Genomic DNA, 20,305 nt, shown 5'->3' with positions numbered 1-20,305 from the left:
TGTAGGAGAACACTTCAACCTCCCTGGCCACACTATAGCAGACCTTAAGGTGGCCATCCTGCTGCAAAAAAACTTCAGGACCAGACTTCAAAGAGAAACTGCTGAGCTTCAGTTCATCTGCAAATTTGACACCATCAGCTCAGGATTAAACAAAGACTGTGAATGGCTAGCCAATTACAAAACCAGTTTCTTCTCCCTTCGTTTTCACACCTCAACTGCTAGAACAGGGCCTCATCCTCCCTAATTGAACTAACCTCTTTATCTCTAGCTTGCCTGCATATATACACCTGCCCCTGGAAATTTCCACTACATGCATCTGATGAAGTGGGTATTCACCCACGAAAGCTTATGCTCCAAAACGTCTGTTAGTCTATAAGGTGCCACAGGATTCTTTGCTGCTTTGACCTAATTAGGAATGTCTCCCAAAGAGAAGCAAAGAACTGCATTCCTGTGAAACAATGGGCCCGGCTGTTGTCACTGAGATTTATTATTGACCTACTAAGCTTTCACTATAGCTGTCTGCATCATAAATAGCATTAGGATAAAAAGTTTAACCAGTTCACATAACTAGAATGGATGAACACTGGACTATGCTTCAAGTCTGTGCCTCACAGGTGCTGCACAAGCGATTAAAATAAATAGCTTCTGTAGCTGCTTGGATCATTTCCAGCATCAGAAGTGTGAGTCTCAATGCAATTACTTGCATTAGGATTTAAGATTTTGTAACCTGAATAAAACAAAGACTGGAACGTTCTAAAAGTAGGGATCAGATTGCTCCTTCCAGTTAATAAACACTGGCTCAGTCCTTCAATCCAGGACTGGACAGGCAAAAATCTGCCATTTGCATGGGTGAAGTCTTTGCTTATGCAAGGAATGTAAGATTGATAGCCACAAAAGGAAAAAGAAAGATCTAAAATCTTACTTATTATAGAATGAGTTCTTATCATTTCACCTGAGACATTTATATGTGACATTCCAATATAACGATGCCACAGAGCACACTGTACAGATTCTGTAGATTTCTTCATAATGTGGGAGCTGCTTTTGATTACTTTGTCTATTTTTTAAAAAGAGCAGCTTGTTTTATTGGGAAATGGAAAATGAACAAAACAGAAAGGAGGCCTTTATAAAGCACCTTTTATAACATAGAGTATCCTAAGGCTTTCTTCAAAGTTATGAGTTAGATGCTAATAGTAATAGTAGCCATGTAAACAAATTGTACTGTCAGCTGTAACTTGCAAATAGCATTAAATCTTGGAACCTGTTGCACTGAAAGAAGGAATGTATGCTGGAACACGCTACTTCATGTCTTATTCAGTACAGGGCTAGGCAGTTGCCACTCATCTTGCTCTGTTTCACGGCCTCCCCTTTTTATGTCTTTCTTGGGATGTGTGTTCTGAACAAGCCTTAAGTCACAGGTGGGCAAACTACAGCCCGCAGGCCACATCCAGCTTGTGGGACCCTGCTATCCGGCACCTGAGCTCCTGGCCCAAGAGGCTAGCCCCTGGCCCCTCCTTTGCTGTTCCCCCTCCCCTGCAGCGTCAGCTCACTGTGCCACCAGTGCAATGCTCTGGGTGGCGGGGATGCCTGACCCTGTGCTCTGTGCTGCATGATGGCCTGGCTGGCTCCGGCCAGGTGGCACGGCTGCATGTTCTGGTGCTCTGGGCAGCGCGGCTCCACCGATGCTCCAGGCAGCATGGTAAGGGGGCAGGGAGCGGGGGCGGGGGTTGGATAGAGGGCAAGGGAGTTTGGGGTGTGGTCAAGGGGCAGAGCGTGTTGATCGGGAGTGGTCAGAGGGTGGGAAACGGGAGTTGAATGGGAGCAGGGGTCCTGGAGGGCAGTCAGGAAGGAGAGCGGGGTTGGATGCGGCAGTGGGGGGAAGTCAGGGGAAGGGGTTCTGGGGAAGGTCAGGGAGAAAGGGTGGTTGGATGAGGCAGGGGTCCCGGGGGGGGGGGGGTCCATCATGGGGCGAGAAGCAGGGGGAGGTCAGATAGGGGTTGGGGGCCAGGCCGCACCTGGATGTTTGGGGCACAGTCTCCCCTAACTGGCCCTCTATACAATTTCGGAAACCTGATGTGGCCCTCAGGCCAAAAACTTTGTCCGCCCCTGCCTTCAGCATAACAGTAGGAAAGGATGAGAGGAGTAAACCTTGTCCACCTCTCCATTTTCGATTGTGAGGTCTGTTTAAATTCTACATTAACATTCAAGTATCAGAGGGGTAGCCTTGTTAGTCTGGATATGTTAAAGTCGCAAAGAGTTCTGTGGCACCTTATAGACTAATAAACGTATTGGAGCATGAACTTTCGTGGGTGAATACCCACTTCATCGGGTGCATGTAGTGGAAATTTGCTGCTTTTACATTAACATTGTTTCACCATATTAAGTTTGCCTTTCTACTTTTGTAATCCCTGCTGAGTATTTCTGTGGTGTATTTCATATTCTGTTATTTTTCCCCTTTAGTGTGTTATTTATAGACACAGTGGGAGGGGAAATATTCAATGTGACATATGTGGAATTTGGTGCATATCTGTCACGAACAGCAATATCAGTTGAGATTAATTCCCCAGACAGAACATTTAAAAAGTATCCCAGCTCTTTGAGGTTTCTTGGGTCTATCAGCAGCAACATTTAAAGACAGACGCAGCAGTATTTAAAGTGTAGTGATGTCAACTTTCCATTCAACTTAACATTTTGTGTTTGTTATCAAGTTTGTTTTTTTCATCTATTCTGTCAAACCTCATTTCAATCTAAATAGGATTTATAAAGCTGTTGTCTTTTGTTTGATAAATCCTAATTGTTTTATCCGATTATCGAGGGAAAGTATAGAAAAATATTATCCAGATTCTTGGAGACCTCTGCTGGTAATATATATATATATTTTAATTCTTTTAGAGTGTGTTTGTTATTTTAAAGTAGGACAAATCTATCTTTAAGAAAAACCTGAAACACATCTGATTTTAGTACAGTCCTGAGGCTTGAAAGGGTCACTGGGATTTTATGCAGTGAACTAGACACAAACTTGCACTAACATAAACTCAGTGTTTTTTCAAGGTTTCCAGCAAAACTTGAGAGTTACAGCAGAAATTTGCTCTCTGTTTTGAGTATGGATAATCTCAGGGTGTGAAAACCTACCTGACACAAGACTAGGAAAAGGTTTATACAGATACCTGAGAATGACAAATGCCAGTTTTCATGGAGATCTTTTTGAAGATTAAGTATGTGAAGTCAGTACTTTAAAAGCTATTATATTAAGGTCCCAATCCTCTGAACCCTTATTGACATGAAATGCCTTTTTATACACATGTATCCTTTATTCACTTGAGTAGCTCAGGTTTTGCAGGACCTGTCCCTAAATGAGCAAGAGGCCAAGATGTGGTATTAGAATCTGCAATTAAATCTAAATGCTAACTATCCAAAATTTGAATTTAGGCCCATTACAGAGGCATGACTGAGTACAGTGCTTGAATGTGAATCCCAAAGCGTAAAGGGTTTTGACTGAGAGCTGCGATCCAGCAAGTCACTTAGGCCAAGTTCATGAAAACATCAGGAAAGCACTAACTTCAGGCATGCCAGGAGTCCCATTTATTTCAATGGCACTTCTTGTGTGCTGAAGTATTTTTTATTTCTGAAGATGTGATTTTTTTTATTAAATACTTTATATTAAAAATAAAAGTTGGGAAACTAGGTCCTGATCCTGTTCCCATGGACTTCAAAAAAAAAGTAGAAATGGACACCCAGGAAAAAAATCCTCAAAGCAAATCCAATGGTATTAAATATGTGATATTTTGAGGAAAGCTATTTGGGGGATTTGCTGGCATCTAGAAAATAGACTCTTGTTTACAAATGTGGTTTTATTCATTACTTTCTGCCTTGCAGCACCACCTAACTGGATTCAGAAAATAAGTGATGCGCACAAAGCTATAGATGAAAACATCTTTTGGGAGTGTAAAGCAAATGGGAGACCAAAGCCTTCATACAGCTGGCTAAAGGATGGTGAACCAATGATGCCTCAGGTAAGAACATTTCTGAAATCTAATGCCTGTGTTCTTTGAATGAGGTAGTCTCTTGTGGAATGTTCTATATGGATTCTGCTAATTTGGCAGCTTTCACATGTCTGTACTGCCTTTGAAATGGAAGTTCAAACAGTGATGGAGCCTTAAAATTCAAGCTAGAGCATATTTTCTACGCTCGTGGGTCAATGCCATTGTATGACACTGAATTCCTGTATCAAAGAAAAATAGTCCTTTACTTTCTGTAGAATGATGAGGTAGGCTTCAGTACAGGTTCAGAAGAGATTTACATTAGGGAAAACAGGTTACGTGAAGCAATTATACTTTTACAAGTATCTGTAGCTCTGTGGAAAGAGTAATTCATGATACTAATCTGATGGTCGAGAGGCCCTAGTAAAATCAGTGGGGGGTTGGGACATAAAATGATTTTAATTTGATAGTTTTCAGCTGAACTTCAAATGTTAATGAAACTTTGGCATTTCCTCTAGTCTCTAAACAATAATCCAATTCCTCTTGTTCAGATTTGTTCCTGTACAGGCGACCAGAGACTTGACCTGCCATTAGCAGTGCCATGAACAACTGCCTACAGATTAGCAATCCATAGAAGTGTGGGATAAAGCTCACTCTCCCCCTGCCTCACTCCTTCTCTCACTAGAGGGCAACTTTGAGTCCCAGGATTGTCTCAATTATACAACAAAAATAAAGCAAATTACTAAAGGGTTATCAAGGTAGCCTGCATTTTTCTCCCTCCACTTAATGTGAAAGGACATGGCTGCCTAGATTTGATCAAGTTCTAATAAAGATTGCACAAACATTAAATTGCCACCCTGCAGCCAAGTAGAAAGCCAATAGCTCTTTATATTCCTTATTTTTTTAAAAATGGCAGAACTCCCAGGGTGGGAGGGAACATTTTGCTGTACTTATTAAAATTGATAACATGAGTTCCATATCCTTAGGCTGACAAATGATACCATGGTCTTTTGTTCCACACGCTAATTTTACTTCATGCTGGTCACTAGCAGATGGTCTTGTTCTTAAATCAAGTTAGTGGCAGAAATAAAGTAAAGGATCATTAAATTATTAACATCTACATTTTTTCCCCCAGTAAAATGCAGCTGATTTTAAATGTTTCTCCCTGCATCACCTAAGATGATTACGATTCCTATTAACCTTCAGATGGCTACAGGCTAATAACTCAACTGTTTTAAATGCTCTCAAGAATGTATTTGACCATGATACACTACCTTAAAACGGAAGTGCATTTTTAGATTCGAGTTTATCTCTTTGAAGGGGATATTAATCTGAATGGTTTAGGTATTAAATCAATGAGAACTCAAGGGAGAGTCCTCCAATTTAAATTGCATTTACCAACTACGGTATTGGTTTTTCCATTTAACGTCTAACCTGATATAAATTTAGTTGACAGACAAATAGATTGTAGCATGTAAATTGTTCATATTACTATTTTTTTCTTGTCCCCTGTGATATAAGATATGACACAGCTGCTGTAACATATAAATTCTAAGGTGGGGTTTCCTTATTTATTTTGTTGTTCTACAGGGCAGAATTCAGATAGAACATGGAGCACTTACAATAACAAATGTGAATCTGTCAGATGCAGGCATGTATCAGTGTGTAGCAGAAAACAGACATGGAGTCATTTTCACCAGTGCGGAGTTGAGTGTAATTGGTGAGTTTCCTTTCCTAAAAACCAAAAATCTCTTGTAACCTATACCAATGTTGCGAAACTTAAATGTCTTTGCCAAGAGTACATCAGTATACCTCCAGCACCAAGAAAACAAATATAATAAAAATTTATTGAGTCAGGTGGAGATACACAGAATAAAGAATTCCCCATATCAATCAATCTGGTTGTTAATACAGTTACCTGAACATGGAAAGTTGGTGGTGTACCGTACACCTCTTGGTGTTTATAAGCCCCTATATCAACCTTTTAATAAGACAGGGAACCAGTGATAGTACAGTTGGGACCTGATCCATGTTGAACTCAGTAAATCTATCTGTTTAATACAGAGTCTGAATTGAATCTCTTTAGGAAACATTGCAAAACTTTCCTCTTTGAATAGCCTTTTCATCCTAAGAGTGACACTGACGACGCTGACACCCTCTTCAACCCCTGAATCCCTAAAAGACCTCTATCTTAAGCAGAGTTTTGACACCGCAAAAAAGGAAGTGCCAGAAACTCTGTAACATCTCGTAGGAACTTCATTATTGCTACTAATTTTATGTGGAAAGCAGTATAAAACCCCAAGACAGAAAGAGACAGACTGACTTCATTGGGTCATGCCCATCTTATATATCCATATTAGTGAGCATAATGACAGCTATAAATTGTGTCAATGTATTGCAATAGTAAAATTGCAGTTCTTCCTATATGTCTGCTTATAGTCAATTGTTCTGTGCTTACACTAAAAGAGGGTTTCATTGTATGCATTTTTTTTTGCAACAGTCTACTACGAGTATGTGCTGAGCTGCTCATTTGTCAAGTGATTGTCAGTCCACACATGGGAATTTAAAGAGTGTTATGCACTCTGAGGCCAAACACTTTAGGCCTGGTATATTGGCCTCTATTGCACTGGAGTACATTAAGAGTAACTCACTGAAGTAGAGTTACACTTGGTAAAATTGATGTAAGCAAGAGGAAAATCAGGGTCAATTTGTGTAGCACTAGAGCAAATCCAGGCTGATCATTGGTGTTGCATATTGTAAATTCCATTAAACCAGGAGTTTTGGCTATCCCTTCATACCATAAAATAAAAAGAGTTTTAGATAATGAGGAGACAACCAGTTTTACAAGGATCCCTGGACTGAGCCTCAGACCATCACTTTGAACTAGAAATCTTGTCTCCTTATCTTATCTGCAGAGGGGGAAGCTGGAGCACAGAGAGACTAATTCTGATTCTCCTCTCACTTATTCTGGTGAGAATCAGGAGTAGCCCCATAGTATTCATTGGCAGCATAAAACTGGTGTGAGATCAGAATCAAACTAAAGGGATTTCCAGGAAATGTATGTCAGAGCCAGGGATAGAGCTCATGTCTCCAGACTCCTAGCCCTGCACTGAATTAGAAAGCTGCCCTTCCTTCTTTCCTTCCTTCAGCAAAAGTTTGCGAGTAACTAATTTGCTCCCTTACAATGCTGGGAAAGTTCTTTCCATCAGAGAGAGAAGAGGGAACCAATAAAGAGCTCAGATTACAGGCAGCATTTCCAAGTGTAAACTAGAGTTTCTGATTTAAACAATCTAGTTTTAGGAGTTTTCAAAGAGAATGTTCAGTACCATTGTTTGCTTTGTCCTTAAGAACAAGGCATGAGGTGTGTTCTGCACATCACATTTCAATGTAGGTCATCCTTTTATCAACCTGAGAGATGCCTACATAGAAAAAAACATTTTCATCTGGAAGTTTGCTGCTCAAGGGAAAGTACAATTGTGTTCAACAAATTAGGCTTCACAGCGATAAGATTTATTGGGCATGCTGCCTACTGTATAAAAGAAATCCAGATAAACCCACTGATGCTATTCAGAACTGTTATACAAATGAGCCTTGTAAGGTAGGCAGAACGTAGCATGAGATAAAGACCCAGATTCTTCCCTGCATTCAGGCAGCTCTTGGTATAGGGGACAGGTCCAGGGCCTACCTGTTCTCTACTAATCTCTGGCTGGTAGAATGGCCTCTTGGAGCTATTGGCAGCTGATGTTATTTAGAGTAGCCCTGAGACTGCTGTCTCATTCCTGTGGACTGGACCAATTCACAACAGCCCTAAGATCAGGAGTACAGAAACACGGCTGAAAGTCACTTTTACTTTTCCAGTGTTTGGCTGCCGCTGAGGCTCTGGGCCAGTATATTGTGGAGTTGGTGGGTGATCCTAACAATAGCCCCTAGAGAACACAGAGAGGAAAGTGTATAGTGCCATGGCTTCCCATATCCACACAGGAAACTGGGATGGATTTTAGATGGCTTTTACCCTGATCCTTCACCTCTAAGAAAACCCAACTCTTCAAGGTCAGCATCTCTTAAAGCAGCAAACAAAATCCCTGTTTCTCTATTCTGTGTGCCTCTTCAATAAATCCCTGTGCTAGTACGACACTCTGCCTGTCTGATGGCAGTCTTATTCTGTATTACACCCCATTTCATCAGGGCCTCGGCAAAAATTGTAATGGATAAGCAAGGAGTGCCTGGGGTCTTTACATACAGTGTTTTCCATCTTCATCAAGCTCAAACGTAGAACAAGTCTAAGAGAACTGCTCCATGCATAACTAGCAAGGACCTTAGAGTTAGCCTTAAAAGCCTGCAGATCAAGAGAAAGATATGTTTAATTCGAAATTTGCTTTCTTCACATTAAGGTTGCAGTGACTGTGCTGTTGAGGAACTGATCCTTCTTCTATATTAAGACCAGTTCTTTGTTCCAAATAAATGCATGAAATAGAAGAACTAATAGAATACCGAAAAAGTTGCTTTACAAATATATTGGTAAATCCAAGACCTGAGTTCAATTTTCTGTGATTCCTAGGGTTATATTACCTGTTCACCAATATTTAGGTTGTTGCTGAGTATTCAATATCTTATATGTAAATCATAGTAGGCTCTGTGTGGTCCCCCCCCCCACGCGCACACACACAAAATGACAAGAATGATGATTCTGCAATAAATGTAGTGTTCATTATTTTCCAGTTTAAAAAGTTACAGCCATCGCATACATCGGGGAGCAAAAACAATAGTACTGTGTGAGTCGGGTTACTATACATAGAACACATGTATATGAGTAACAAAAATGAATAGTCAATGCAAACACTTTACAAGCAAACCATACTCTGAAAATGAGTTGTCTAAACAGTTCAGTAAACATTTAAAAGTAACTGATCTATTCAATAATTGATTTCCAAATTATTTTTCAACAGAAAAAAAGTGGCACATTTTATTTGAAAATTGGTAATTAATATTGTTCTCAAAGAGCAATGTGACCAGCTCTGATATATATAGTGTATTAATATGTAGCGGTCCTCACCGTGTGTCTTCTATTTTGAAAGGTTTTTTTGACTCCACTGTTGTTTTTCTGGTACTTTGATAATCTCCCATATAACATATGTACTTTCCTCTATGCCAAAATGGAACTATCTGTCTATGATTACACATAAAAGGCAAGACAGCCCAGATGTTAGTTGACTCACAGATTCACAGAAACTGGAGATAAAAGAATTCTCTCATGGTTTCCACTCTCCAGTTTTGTGCTACCTTGCTGCTTCAGGAGCATTTTATACATAGACCTAGTTTGACTTCTATATTTGGGGGGGAAGCACCAGTGCAGACAATGGGACTATGCATGAGGGGGTGCAAAATCCGTGCCTACCTGAGCTTGCAGTTGAGGGGGGGGCAATACCTCCCTCCTTGTCCTCCCCAAACTACGGCCATGATTTTAGATCATTATGTGTAACATCTGCTTGATCTATAAACAGTGAATTAAAACTCTCCTGAAGTGGTGGGGTAACACAAAACTGCCGACCCAAACCAAATCTTTGGGCTCACTTCTGGAATTATATGCCATAACATGAAAAAGTTTTTAATTTTTGTCACAAAGCATTTTGGCTGCCAAATTCGATGTATTATCAAGCAGAAATTATTTGCCAAAACAAACAAGCAAACGAAAGGTCTGCATCTTAGAAGGGAGTTTGTGAGGGCAATCATGCATTGGAACAACAGCAATAGATTTGAAAATAGAATGCAAAATGAATGTCATAACTCTTAAAAGCCAAACATGGTGCCAAAGCATTGTATTCAAAAGTATAACTGTATGAAATGTACTGTGAAATGAGCTCTCCTATGATTAGTACCCATGTAAAATAATCATATTGAATTAGTATATTGCATCGTATCTTAGCTGATAGGACATGTAAGATGTAAAGGTAACTTTTTTGTAGTTACAAAAGTAGCAGATTTAGTGTTATCGGTTCTAGGGCAGATGAGGTCTTTTCTAATTTGTCCCAGTTTGTAGGTGTCACATTTATAGGGCTGGCCATTTTTTAAACATGGATTTGTGCATACATGTTAATTATAGTAAATATAGTATGTACTCCATAATTGAGTTGAATTCTGGAAGTTGTTGAAGACATTTTAGCAAACAAAATGTACTGTATGCTCAAATATAATTCAAGTCACAAACTCTTGGCTTGACATTCTGTCTTAAGTCCTAGTACTTTCCATTGTACTGCGCAAACCTTCCCGGCTAGCCACAGCTGACAAACTATCCAGTGAGCATGGAGAGAATTGATCATTGTTCCAGGTCTGTGGGTTTGTGAATGAAGTCTTCAGGGGGCATCTACAAAATGTGGTTTTTTTGTTTTAGTTTGGTTTGTTTTTTCCACACCTGTGATTTGAATTATAAAACATATTTTTTAAATAAAACTTGAATGTCTACTGAAATGGACCAAACTTTCAGCAGGCTTCCTTGCATCTTCCAAATTTCCAGGCACTTCTGTTTGCACATGCCTGTGTAGGCGATTGTTCATGCAAATGGGTGCATCTGTAAAATGTGCATATGTATTTAAGAAGGCCTGAAGTAAATGTTGCTGTGTAACAAGATTTTTGTTCCCAAAATCCGGGATGATTTACAGATCGAGGGGGAGGGGGAAAGTGCAAGCACCAAGTTCAATCAAAAAGCTTCATTTTGGGTTTGGGACAAGTAGATAAAGATGTATTTGGTCAGCTAAAAAATATTTATCAAACCCTTTAACTGTCACTATGTGTGTTAAGTTTGATTCTGAACCCAATGAACATATTTATATACTATGGGGCTTATTTTGACCTAAAATTGGTTTTATACAAATGTAATTCCACTGACTTCATAGTACTTCTAGCTTATTTACGCTAGTGTAAAAGGAGAATCGGTTCTTATATCTATACAAAACTATGCAGCTTATTTGAATATAAATGTTACTTTTTCTGACTCATTAAATTGTAGACACTATTAGCATGTCAACATCTGCCAAGAGCTCCAACATGATGGAAACCGAGATATCACTTTTATTCGGCATTCTAAGTATAAAGTAATTTGTGCTATCTCAGAAACCGCTCTGGAGTAATTGTTTGCAAATGCTGACAGTTTAAAGCTGATCACTGTACCCACAGTAAAAAGTGTTCGAACAAGAAACATTTATGTTATAATAAAAAAAAAGCTGAAAACCTAAATGTCCCACTAAATTCCCTGAGTCACTCGACCTCTCTTCAAATCACAGCATTTATTGTCTTATATTATGTGTTTCATTCCATAATTATGGCAACAGTCACCTCCCTGCATACTGTTGTATTATGTACACACAGAGCTGGGGAAGAGATCTGTAATCTCCTAGGTACTGTTAGGCATCTTAGCATATTTTCATCATCACCACACACTGTTATGTTATGAACATGGAAGAATGACACCCACTGCACATATAAGTATTTCTAATGTGAGCTTCTCCAAATTGCACTATATAAAGGGAGCCTGATCCCTAGGTGGTGTAAAACAGCAAGGTTCCATTGACTTTATTAGGGCTGTACTGATTTACACCAGCTGAATATTTGGTCTATGATCTTTAGGTTTCATTACCAAAACATTTTGCTAATAAGTATATCCTTCCAAATAAATTAAGCTTTTAAGCACAGAAGTATCTATTTTCCTAATCAATCTGTATGTGTAGCTCCTGGTGCTGATAATTACAGAAGTTACAAATGTAAATTGGTGAGAGGATACACCAGAATATTCTAATGTTAAAAAAATACTGATTGGTTCTTTCCAGAGTGAATTCTAAGCTTCTTCTACTTTTCTTTTTCAGCTTTGGGTCCGGACTTTTCCAAAACCCTCTTGAAAAGATTAACTCTTGTTAAAGTGGGCGGTGAAGTAATCATAGAATGTAAGCCAAAAGCTTCCCCAAGACCTACTTATACTTGGAAGAAAGGAAAAGAGATCCTAAGAGAAAATGAGAGGTAAACTCTTAAATTAACCATTACTTTTGTTAGCTTGCTCCAGCCCAAGGGCTTTCAGCAATGAAAGCTAAAATGGTCATTAATAGCTTCCTGGACATGATTTGCAAATAAATGTGAAAACAGCTAGTGTTCAATCTGTGGTATTTGGGGTGGAGATCTGCTCCTCTTGTGTTTATCCCAGGCTCTGTATAGTGTTTAAAAAAAAACTGCCAAGAAGCTTATCCACTAAAGATATAGTCTAGAGCAAATATTTTGCTTTTGGATTGCTCCATATAGCCATAGTTCTTCAAAAAGATTTCCCAGGAGATCCTTTCCATGAAACTCTGTACTGCAAATTACTATCCCCTTGTAAATTATTCAGTCTCCCAGCAAACAGCAATTATTTGGGGTCAGTAACTAGTTTGGCAATTATAATGTCTGACTGGGAGACAGTACTTTCTGAGTGGCCAAGTCACATTTATTTTATACCAAGGATGATATTTGCAATCAGTCTCAACATGGCCTCTAAATTTGCACATGCACATTTTGCACATACAGTCAGGTGTTGGTACTGGATGTTTTGATATCTGATGGCTTTACCTACCTAATTTATGCAATAGTTGCGCTTGTCATTATGCACAGGAAAAAAATGTAAACCATTCTTTGAAAACTTATCTCAAGGAATTTATGAGATAGTGTTACATGCCAATTTTGGTGGCATTAGATCAATTAGCAGAATCCTGTACTGCTAGCAGATAGTTGACATTTTATAGCTCTTAAAATTAATGCATGTAGCTCTATGTGTTTATTAAAATATTGTCAGTGGAAATTGTCAAGGCTTCTGGTACTGTTGGCTTTCACCTGCCCACAAGGATGACTTTATCCTTCATCCTTCAATCAGTCATGCATGAAATCAGCAAATGCAGAAGTGCCCAAATACTACTTTTTAAAATATGTACCAACCTTTTTGAGAGCTTAGGCTGGCTCAGGTTTGGTTCACCTGAAATTCTAGCTTCATGCTTTGTTTTATCTGAACTGCTTACCTGTAATAACCCCCATACCCATTCTAATGTTTGCAGTGAGAATGTCAAAATTTAGGCTCATTTATGGCCAGATGCTAAAACTTGATGAAGACAAGGGTGCTCATTGCCTTGCAATAGCTGACATTTATTTATTAAGCTAATGCATTATGTGCTGTTTGCTTTGAATTCTCAAGATGCCATTTTCAATTGGCCAGTCGTTTTGCCCCACTCCCTCTTTAAAGTGGGCTCCACCGTGCATTGAACCCATTGAAGTAAGTGCCTGGATGAGCAGTGCAGAGTTTTGTTCAGTCTTATCCTGTGGATGAAGAATAGAGCTATCTCTGCCAACTAGAATATGAGGCAAGTCTAGATGAAAGTTATAAAAAAGTGCTTAGGACTCAGGATGTATTGGGTTTTAAAACTGAGATATTGTGTTCTTCAGACAAAAGACTGTAAAGAGAATAGAAAATGTTGAACATTTAAGCCTTTAAGCTCACTGATCTTGCATTCTGCACTAGCCAAACTTGGTATCTGGAGTTTGCGTAAGCATCACCTGTGCACTTTTTCTCATGTGCAGTGGTGGGGCGGGGACTGAGGCTTGGTTTATTTGCACAAAGGGCTACTATCTAGAAGAAAAAGTATATGAATATTTACTCTGACTGTGATACAATGCTGACCAAGCACAATTCTTTGGACTTTAACCTTATCCTCCCAGAAGAAAATATGAACTAAAACATGAAAACTCTACTTTAACTCCTATAGTTATTATTAGAAAATGGTTGGATACAGAACAGTTGGAGTTGGAAGGTAATTAATACTATATGAATTTAAGCAAGTGTGGTTCACCAAAATATTTCATGAGGGTGGGATCATTTTGGCTTCTAATGGAGAAAAAATAATCAAATAAATGAATGATTCAACAGGACACAGATTAACTACAATATATTAACTACTCATTCATAAAAGCCTTAGCAATTTGCAGTATCCCATCTGTTCCATATTCACTGGAGAGAACCAGGCAAGATGCAATTGCCAGATGCAATTGTGGAAAAAATAGTAAAGAAGTTAATGATGACTAATGCAAGATCTGAAGCATGACATCAGTACATTCTTTCATGTGGACCCAAATAGAATTATTGTTCTTCCAATTATTTCTACCAGCCTTAATGCCTTAATAAGACAATTTTCCTTCTAAGTTTCCCATACTGTATTTATTACTACAAATCCATGATAGCCTACATGCCCAGATGTAAAACTGGGTACCACTGGGGTTGCAGGCTGCTTGGAAATATAAAAAACTCTCTCATCTCCTACATTTCATTTATTGTTAGAATGAAATTCAAACTCAAACTTTTTAAAGGCACCAAATATTGAGAGGGTTTTTTTTCCCTGCACCCCTCCCCCTCCACTTTTCCTTTTTCCATACCATGGAAATGTTTCTGAATGCACTCAGCTCAGATCTCGAGTCTTGCAATTACTTGCTTTGGGGTGGAAATATGCAGTTCTCTCACTCTTAGGGCTTCTGTAGGCAGTGAATTAATGTGCAGCAAGCCAGAGTGTGAATCTACAGTGCACTAGCCTGCTGCGTGCTAACTGACCATGTGAACTGTGCACTAAAAATTCTGTAGTATGCTCTGACATACTAGCCATGTAGATAAGCCCATAGACCAGGTCCTGAGTTCACTACCCCATATATACTAACCACTTATCACTCTGCAGGTCCAAATAGATTTGTGGATATCTGTTTGACCTTCCTTTCAGGAATCCATGGCCAGTGATATTGAACAACAGCCTTCTTCATACAAAGTACTCATATTTAGCAGCTGGAATAATGTGTCAAAGAAAAACGGATCTTAAAACAACAAACAGCCTGCATGCATATTTAGTCTTATCTAATCTTATGCTTCCCTTCAAGCTATGTTAGATAGGCTTTCCCTGTAAGTTACAGGAACAGAGACAATCCAGCTTTCATTCTTCTAACAAAGCTGAGATCCTCCAGTGTGTCTGTGGGTCTCCCAGTCTCTCTCTGACTGGTTCAAGAAAGCTCCTCCCCCTTTCTGTGTAGGGTTATGAGCCCACTTACCATATTGGTCAATAGTTTCTCTGCTTACAGGTCAAGATGTGGCATCTTCTGGTGTTTCAACCTGGGTTCTTCCAGTAAGGGGGGGTCTCACGCTGAAAGGCCACATCCAGTTCACCCAGCTGCAAAATGGGTACCTTATGCATCAGGTTACGGCGATCAAAGGCGGTTGGATGAGATGCTGGCCACATCAATCCCTTGTGTACTATTGGCTGTGAAACTGATGTGCCTTAACTCTGTCAGCTCAATGAGCCATTGGTTCAGGGATCATTCAGCAGGGCCTATCCAGGAGAATGCCCCTGCAATGGCTTCTGCTCCATTGTTTGGGAAATAAAACCCATTAATTCTCAACGGGGTATAATCAGTGGCCAGATTCCTGTCTCCCCCTTGCAGGAGGGTGTTGAAATTGCCTGATCCCCTTGCTTAGTCTAACATTCCATTTTAGAAGTCAAGCACACAGACCGCATTTTAGATACAGATCAAAATAGGCAATTTAAAACAGAAGCCTTATGGTCATATTTGATCCCCCCAGGGCACACCGAGGTTGAGATTGTTTGCTTTCCCTCTAGGAGACTCAGCACAGAACTCGCAGCCCCAGAGGAGGGGGAGGCTCTCCCCCTCCATATAATTTAGACAGCTTTAGAGGCCTAAGTTACAGCAACCATCATGGCTGCCCTCTGAGCAGCAGCAATGCTCAGAATCTGTACAGCCCTGCTGTGCCCGTCCTGCCCCAGCTCATCCCTACGCCAGGGTTTGCAAGGGGATCCTCACAGCACAGTCTTATGGATGTCTTGCCTATGCCAAGAGAATCCTTTGGCAGGAACCAGGACATCTTAAACCCCTTTATGCTGCTACAGCTCTCTTACCAGGCACAAAGGGGCCAGAGCAGGATTGAGTCCCTGAGTTCAGACTGAAACTGAAAATGCTAAAGGTCCAAAGGCTTGTGGTAAATCTTGCATCAACTAGAGCCTTTAAATCCAGAATCGATGTCTTTCTCAAAGATATTTTCCTGTTCAACCACAGTTTATTGGACTTGATGCAGGACTCATTGGGTGAAAGTCTCTGACCAGTGTTATGCAGGTCAAAGTCGTTGATCATGACGGTCCCTTCTGGTCTTAAATATATTGAAATCTATTGAAAAAAGAGCATAAAGAATAGCTGTTGCAGGGATATTTTTGTCTGAGCTGGAAGCAGACGTTTTGGGTAGCACGTGAGAAAAGCTGTTCCCCCAACATTTCCAGCCTAACCAACTCTGCACATTTGTGAACTTTGAACAAGCATCTGAACTTCTGGATACTTCTCCTAACTGAACCTCAGCTCTGATACTGTGGAAGTTAATTGATGTGGATAGTCCTTCAAATTCCAAGAGGAATTAAAAGCAATGTTAACATGCCAGTTCCCTGAGATGCTTTGAATTCTGCCATATCATGGCAATTGTTCAAGTTCCTACCTTGGGGCTCTTGTGACTTTGCAGACAGAGTGTAATATTAGGGAATAACGTCTAGAGGCAGAAGTAACATGCCTCATGTGCTGCTGGGAATCCTGCTCTGGGGGCTACTGCTGTCCAGGAGGCAGAACGAAATGTGATGCTCTATGTTTGCCTAGAAGGCACAGCCTATCTTGGAAAAGAGAGCTTTATTGCTTTAGGTTTTGTATTCTTCTCTGGAGGCAGAACTACTGTGTACTGTGCCCTTAATGAACAACCTGCCCTGGAGATATCGCAAACTGGTGTTTGAGAGCTCTACCATTGTGTTGTTAGGAATTCTGCCCTGGGGTACAATTATATTATTGCAATCATTAAAGGCAGTTCATCTCCATAATAATGGAAATCCTGCCTTGGAGGCATAACTGCATCAAAGTAATGTTAGCAGCCTGGTTCCAGAAGCTAAATTATATATAGCTGTAGCATAGATATAGACATGCTGCAAAATCAGCTCTGGAAATAAGACTCCTACATAACTATGGATCCAGAGTTCATTACCCGTTCTTGGTGCTACATGAACATCCAAACACATTATTCACTGCCTAGAGCCTATTATATCCTATGGGCAACACAGAACATAACCCTTGTGCAAAACCACGTGACATATGGCTTAAGCAGCCCAGTAGAGGATTTCCCTGAACTGGGGTAACTCTTAGTAATGCGGTGCTACCACAGCAGCTCCCACCCTCCAAGCCTTCAGCATAAGGGTTATGGCCAGACATCCTGACAGTTTGTGGTTCTCAGCGTAGACCCTTGAGACTCTGAGCACCTGGTAAAATGTAGAGTAGACCTGCTGCTCTGCCTTATGCCAGATAGGTGTGTGGATCAGGAAGAGGAGGTTGCAAACTTTTGCACCACCACTTTCCTCAGTTCTGCCAAGCAATTTGGCCCTATAATTTTTTGAAAGTACTAGTAGACTAGCAGCTGGGTCTGAACCAGATCAACAGATGCCAATACCATGTGGAGGAGGGCCCTACCTTTCTCCTCCCTTCCCCACCCTTTTGGAAACAGAGCTGGGGCTCTAAACATTGAACAGTTAATGAGAGCTTTGGTCAGAAGAAAATGCTGATTGAATCATGGTAACAATGGAAACTGAGCCATGTTCAGTCATAGGGCCTGATACTTCTCTCAGTTACACCAGTGTAAATCCGGAACAACTTCACTGAACTGAATAGTTACCCCAGTGGGAGGCTAGTATAAATGAGGAGATTCATATTCTTTGGGGAGACTCTTCTCTTAAACTCTTGCACCTTTAATGCAAGTTTTTGATCAATTTCACCATATTCCCTATTTGTGACAATAATTTCTTAGCATTCAATGCCATATACTGTTGGTCAGGAACACTGGGTTGGGGGAATCATGACAGACTTGTTCCTACGAGTTTTGTGAATCCTCTCATAATAATTCAATGACACTGTTAGATAGATTTGTTACCTAAATTTGTGTTTTAACGCCTTTATTTTTCAGGTGATCTTATTATAGAAAGCTTTATATTTCTTTAGAATTACAATATGGTTCTTGCAGGGAACTTACTCTCAGTTATAGATAGAATGCCTGATTCGGCTCTAGCATACATGGGTGTAGATCAGAAGTAATTCCACTAAAGTCAGTGACTATAGTGGTTATTCTTGGTTTATAATATAAGTGAGAGAGAATCAGGCCCTGGGTGAGTACCAATAAATACAAGTGGTACACAGAGTGCTGTCAACTAAATCTATGATGTCAAGTATCAGAGGGGTAGCCATGTTAGTCTGGATCTGTAAAAAGGAACAGGAAGTCCCGTGGCACCTTTAAGACTAACAGATGTATTGGAGCATAAGTTTTCATGGGTGAATACCCACTTCGTCAGACCTATGTTCACACACAACCATGCTCATATTCCAAATTGAGTAAGAAATACTCCATAATTTAGGTAACTATCTACCTGGAACTATGTAGTTATATCAGAAAGCATATTTTTAAATATTTATAAATAAATATTCCCCTTCATTTTAGCATAATCTTCCATAGTCCAAATAATTATAACATTGCACAATCCAAAAAGTTTACAAGCAGTACCATAGATGCTAAATGGATAAAGTTTGACACGTTCAGCCAAAGGAGCATTGCAGTTAGTACAATATGATTTATTAATCTTCATTGCCAAACTCAATGAAGCCTCAAGGTTGGGTTTTCTGTAAATACCTTATTGCATTTTTGTGTATTTGTAATATATGGAAAGAATATTTCTGTCTGAACTGATCTTATTCCACAGAATGTACCTCACTGTTGTGAAATCATGTCGCTGTTGAGGAGTGTTGGGCAAGGATTAGACCATAGGTCTTGCATCCAGAAGTTATAGGATCCTTTTCTTGCACCGTCATAGATAACCTGTCACCCTCTCTCTCTTTCGCCCTTAACTTGCACCCTTATATATATTGGGGATAATCACACTTACGTACTTCACGTGGGGGGGGTTAACGAGGCTAAATGAATGTTTGCAAAGCACGGACAGTCTTCAGATGAAAGGTGCTGTTTTAAATCGTAGGTATTCATTTTAGAATATCAGTCTCTCTATACACACGTCAAAGTTATTACATGTGGGGGTACTGTGCACCCATTCCACTGATGTTTCTATAGCCTAAGGACAATAATGGTACATGAGAGCCCTGTACACCCCCCATCTGAAAGAATTGAGGACTATGGAACTGCAGAGTGATGAATCCACTCACTGCTCTCCACCTCCTAACTCCTGCTGTGTACTGCTTCTGAAGACAGGCGCTGTAGAGCAAATCTCCACAGCACAAAGGATGTATTCAATCAGCTTTCGTGGCAGCTCACAGCTAGGTCCCCTCCTCCACCCCTACTGCAGAACCACAGTGATTCAGTTGTGATTTAATACCTTCCATCCCCATGAAGGGGATGACCGCATTTGGCCCTTACACAGGCTAAGATGTGGACATGCTCTCTCTCCCCAGGTGTAGGTAAGTGAAAAATCTTATCTTCCCTTTTCAGACTTTGAGCTGTGCAATATGCAAAGATGACAAGAGACCCTCTGCTGTGTCTTGCCTTCAGATTTAGTCATTCATCCTTTTCCCCTTCCATCACACATTGAGCCCCACAGTCTATTGTCAGTTATCCAGTTTGCCAGCTCATATCAAAACCAGAGCTTGAGCATTTCCAAGCCAGTTAATTTTCTGTTAAAATAATTTATATTTAAAATTCACAAATGAGGAGCTCATGTTCCTAATGTTTTCCTGAAAGACACTGAATATTAAACTGATGCTGCTACCAGACACACAGTGGAAAAGAAAACCAACTTTACTTTTATGCCAAAAAAAGATTACTCTCCTCCCATTCTAGCTCATGTTAAGCTCCTTTACCATTATAATTCTCTCTTTTGTATGAACATACAGTGTGTGAATTGTTTATTCAGTTCATTTGTAAGGGGAAAAAATCATAAAAAGTAAATGATGTTCAGGACTGCTAGCAAAGAATGTGAAAGTGTCCAATTAAACAGCCGCTCACAAGGACTTGTATAATAGCAACATCTGTTATCTTAATTAAACAAGTTTCTTTATAAGGGTCCTTCACGGTGCGCTTTGTTACAGCATGATCTGACCTAGATACTCTAGGCATGCTTGCTATCTTCATGGGAATTTTCCCAGTTGGTCCCATTTATGTTGCAGGTATTCATTCAAGCTTTGTGATATATGAGTGCACAGACACATGCACAGACACAAAGCCGTATTGTTTAAGTCCAGAAGGTTTTCTT

At 40.0% G+C, this 20,305-nt stretch overlaps 1 protein-coding gene and 1 long non-coding RNA gene across 8 annotated transcripts in view; one reads left to right on the top strand and one right to left on the bottom strand.

Annotated features, from left to right (window-relative positions):
• CNTN4 (contactin 4) overlaps positions 1-20,305 on the top strand; it is a 643,980-nt gene that overhangs the window by 528,301 nt on the left and 95,374 nt on the right. For all 7 annotated transcript variants that reach the window (XM_030569637.1, XM_030569641.1, XM_030569640.1 and 4 more), the window contains 3 exons: positions 3,877-4,013; positions 5,571-5,700; positions 11,837-11,987. In XM_030569637.1, coding sequence (XP_030425497.1) covers positions 3,877-4,013; positions 5,571-5,700; positions 11,837-11,987 — 418 coding nt within the window. The remainder of the gene's footprint in view (positions 1-3,876; positions 4,014-5,570; positions 5,701-11,836; positions 11,988-20,305) is intronic.
• LOC115654829 overlaps positions 12,001-20,305 on the bottom strand; it is an 82,218-nt gene continuing 73,913 nt past the window's right edge. The window contains exon 7 of the long non-coding RNA XR_004001282.1: positions 12,001-16,199. This is a non-coding gene — a long non-coding RNA (uncharacterized LOC115654829). The remainder of the gene's footprint in view (positions 16,200-20,305) is intronic.

Source organism: Gopherus evgoodei, chromosome 7, assembly GCF_007399415.2.
Source record: "Gopherus evgoodei ecotype Sinaloan lineage chromosome 7, rGopEvg1_v1.p, whole genome shotgun sequence".
NCBI classification, from domain to species: Eukaryota; Metazoa; Chordata; order Testudines; family Testudinidae; genus Gopherus; species Gopherus evgoodei.
Note: the sequence above shows the minus strand (reverse complement) of the source record. Positions and strands in the feature narration are given on the sequence as shown.